Source organism: Nematolebias whitei, chromosome 17 (genome assembly GCF_014905685.2).
Source record: "Nematolebias whitei isolate Nwh7 chromosome 17, NemWhi1, whole genome shotgun sequence".
NCBI classification, from domain to species: domain Eukaryota; kingdom Metazoa; phylum Chordata; class Actinopteri; order Cyprinodontiformes; family Rivulidae; genus Nematolebias; species Nematolebias whitei.
Genome location: NC_056514.1, coordinates 25,050,901 through 25,054,079, shown reverse-complemented (window position 1 = coordinate 25,054,079; position 3,179 = coordinate 25,050,901). Strand labels below are relative to the sequence as shown.

The window sequence follows — 3,179 nt, the reverse complement described above, 5'->3', positions numbered from 1 at the left end:
TGTGCCTATTTTGGCAGTGCTTTTAGTGTTTATTATTGGATTTAAGTACTCAAGAATATACATTATTGTATTTTAGAAAGTCAAGTTCTTTAGCAGCTAAACCTGTGTCCTCGAGTTGAGTTCATTATTCAAGGTTTTATTTTTTGTTTATCTCAATCTCATTTTCCATACTTTTAATATTTAAGAGAAAATGGAGGAAGAAGCGGGTAAGATGATGGATGGATGGATGGATGGATGGAAAGAAGGAAGGAAGGAAGGAAGGAAGGAAGGAAGGAAGGAAGGAAGGAAGGATTTTCCTCATCAGGCACAGAATTTTTAAATAGTGCTTACTTTATGACCGTTTTAGACAATGTAAACAATAAAACTAATTCATTTGTTTATTTTTTATCAATGCTTGGATTTGTTAATGTCTCTCTATATACAATTGTACACAGAAGTTCTGATAAACAGTAACATGGCACCTTTCAGTATTTTGATATCATACAAGTTTGAAAAATGGCCCTCAAACTTTAGTTTTTAACCTACCAAATGACACTGAGAAATGCTTGAGCCCATCTGTTGCCAATTTAAAAATACAAACTTTTAAATACAACAAAACAACAAACGGTCTTGAAATTTAAATGATTAATTGGACAGTTTTTGTATTAATTACACTAAAAATGTGACAAAAACAATCGTTTACTGTATAGATCAAATATAAACTGATACCTAGAGAATTATCTGAAAACCCTCAACTGGTGTTTCATGACCCAGAGTGGGGTCCCAACCCCAAGTTTGGAAACCACTAGACTTTTCTTGAAATAGTTCTATTCATGCAGATTTTTTTACTTTTAAATTAGCTCAGTTTGTAACTGTACTTTATAAGTAAATGGCCTCTGCATTTTACTTAGATTTAAACTCGGTGTGTCCATATTTGGCTGATATATACCATCTGAGCGACAACAGAAGCACATATTTCTGACTGGACACGTGTTATCAGGATGGCTCCGTTCCGTTTAGTTGAACCAGCACTGAGGCCCACACAGAAACAGGAAAACAACCCCGTGGAATCAAGCAGATCAAGGATTGGAACGCAGCAGTTACTATTACTTGTTATTACTTGGCCTGAGCTTTGTTTCTCCTCAACTTAGCTAACTTCCGCTCTTTGCTGAGAAGCTAACTAGCCTTAAATGTTGTAACTACAGAATGTTTATTTCCATAAATAGGCACTAGGTTTTCTGTTTATTGACAGCCATGACACTGATCTTACTGGACGATGCGTGTTACCCAAACAAACCAGTGCTGCAAACTACTTTCCAAACATCTTCACATGGTACGTTCATCTTCTTTTAAACTTTACTACAGTGTTGTCACAGTTGCCTCGCTTACCTGGTCCTTTTCAGTTTTAGATTTTGTGTTTGTTCCGTCAGCCCCTCTCTCTGGTCCCATTTTCCGCCTTCTTGAGAGATTTTTAACAGAGCACGCGCAGTAAAGAAAAGAAACGGAGTTCCTGGTCGCAGTGCAGAGTAAACAGGTGCGGGTGTGGTGGTTACAAAGGCAGACAGACTGGAAACAGGTGTGACCAGTAGAAACAGCCAGCACGCCTGCTGGGATATCACAATGAATTTAACATTTATAACCATATTTAAATATATCTCCATATGGCAGAGAATCAAAATGCTCTTTGCCACAGATGACAATATTGTATTAATAATGTAGCAGACAGACATATGCAGGTGCATAAACAACTGCGCAGCCATAGTCCTGATTTAAAATTAAACAGGACACTTTTTGCAGGACACTATAACTAATACCCACTCCAGTAAATTTACATTATAGGATTAAATGTATCCGTCAAACAAATAAATAAATAAATAAAGCAGCAAACCCTAGCTTCCTTCACACCACAGAATCCAAGGTTTACCTGCTTCTTATCTTTTTGGATCGAGATGGCCACTGGTACCCATATCCAGCAGTCATGGTGCGAGAGGCAGGGGACACCCTGGACAGGTGGCAAGTCCATCACAGAGACAAATGAAACCAACAACCATTCACTCTCTCACTCACACCTAGAGACAATTTAGAGTTACCAATCAGCCTGTTTTTGGTCAGTGGGAGGAAACCGGAGTACCTGGAAAAACCCAGGCATGCACGGAGAGAACATGCAAACTCCATCCAGAAAGTTTCCTGCCGGGATTCGATCCGCTGACCTTCTTGCTGAGGCAACAACGTTACCAACTGAGCCGCCTGACATATATGCACTGAGACATAATTTTATTTATTTATTGAGCGTTCAATGAGTTGGCATTATTAATCAGTATCTTACCTGTAGCAGAATTCACTTGTATATTATCAGTTTGGAACAATTGGCAGAAGTTATCTTGGATTAGTAGAGTTTTTATGAATAACCTGATTAGGTCCATTTCCAAAGCAGATTTCTGCCATTTAAAATATTCTCAAAAATATCACATAGTTTCATGCAAACACATTCCCAACACTGAGCAAAAGGGAAAGCTGAAAGACCTGTGTGACAACACAACCTACTCAAGTTTGATCAACCATAATGTAAAGCTTGTCTGGATACTTTGGAATTTTGCATATCTTTCATCTGTGTATAACAAAAAGTAAAAGAGAAAAGTCCATCAAAATTCCTGAAAAAAAATCACATCAAACTGTTCACGTATGAGAAAAGGTTTCAAGTTGCTGGCGTAAAGAATAAACTGAAGTGCTTCATTTAAAAAACACATTTATTGAATTTTATTTCACATTTTGATTTAACAACTGGTTGGTATACAGTTCATTATCTTTTGCATTGATGTGTGTTTGAACATTTCAACCTTTGTATCACTTCCATTTTGCATTTCATCAAATTTATTTTCGTCACCTTCACGGACCACATAAAAACAAAACTTCATAAATTCATCACAAAAAAGTCAATGCACATTTTAAAACTGCTGCTTCCTTTTGCCGGAGTTAAGCAAGCAAACTCGCACAACAAAACCCTGACAATTGTTTTACAACGAATGCCTTTTCTGAGACAACCTGGGCTCACTCAAACCTGCTGCAGGTTTAAGATTACAAGACCACAACACAGACCACCAACATACTGCAGCCTTCTCAAATCATATAAAAAACAGAAACTGATTTTTTTATTTGTGTTATCTAAACTTGAATTAACTCAAACATATCCTGAAGGCAAC

The 3,179-nt window shown here is 37.2% G+C and overlaps 1 protein-coding gene across 1 annotated transcript in view; it reads right to left on the bottom strand.

The window, feature by feature from the left end:
- The window catches only part of LOC119423477 (transient receptor potential cation channel subfamily M member 5), a 29,509-nt gene extending 28,954 nt beyond the window's left edge, over positions 1 to 555 (bottom strand). Inside the window, exon 1 of the mRNA XM_037690875.1 lies at positions 526 to 555. Coding sequence (XP_037546803.1) covers positions 526 to 555 — 30 coding nt within the window. The remainder of the gene's footprint in view (positions 1 to 525) is intronic.
- Positions 556 to 3,179: the final 2,624 nt, after the last annotated feature.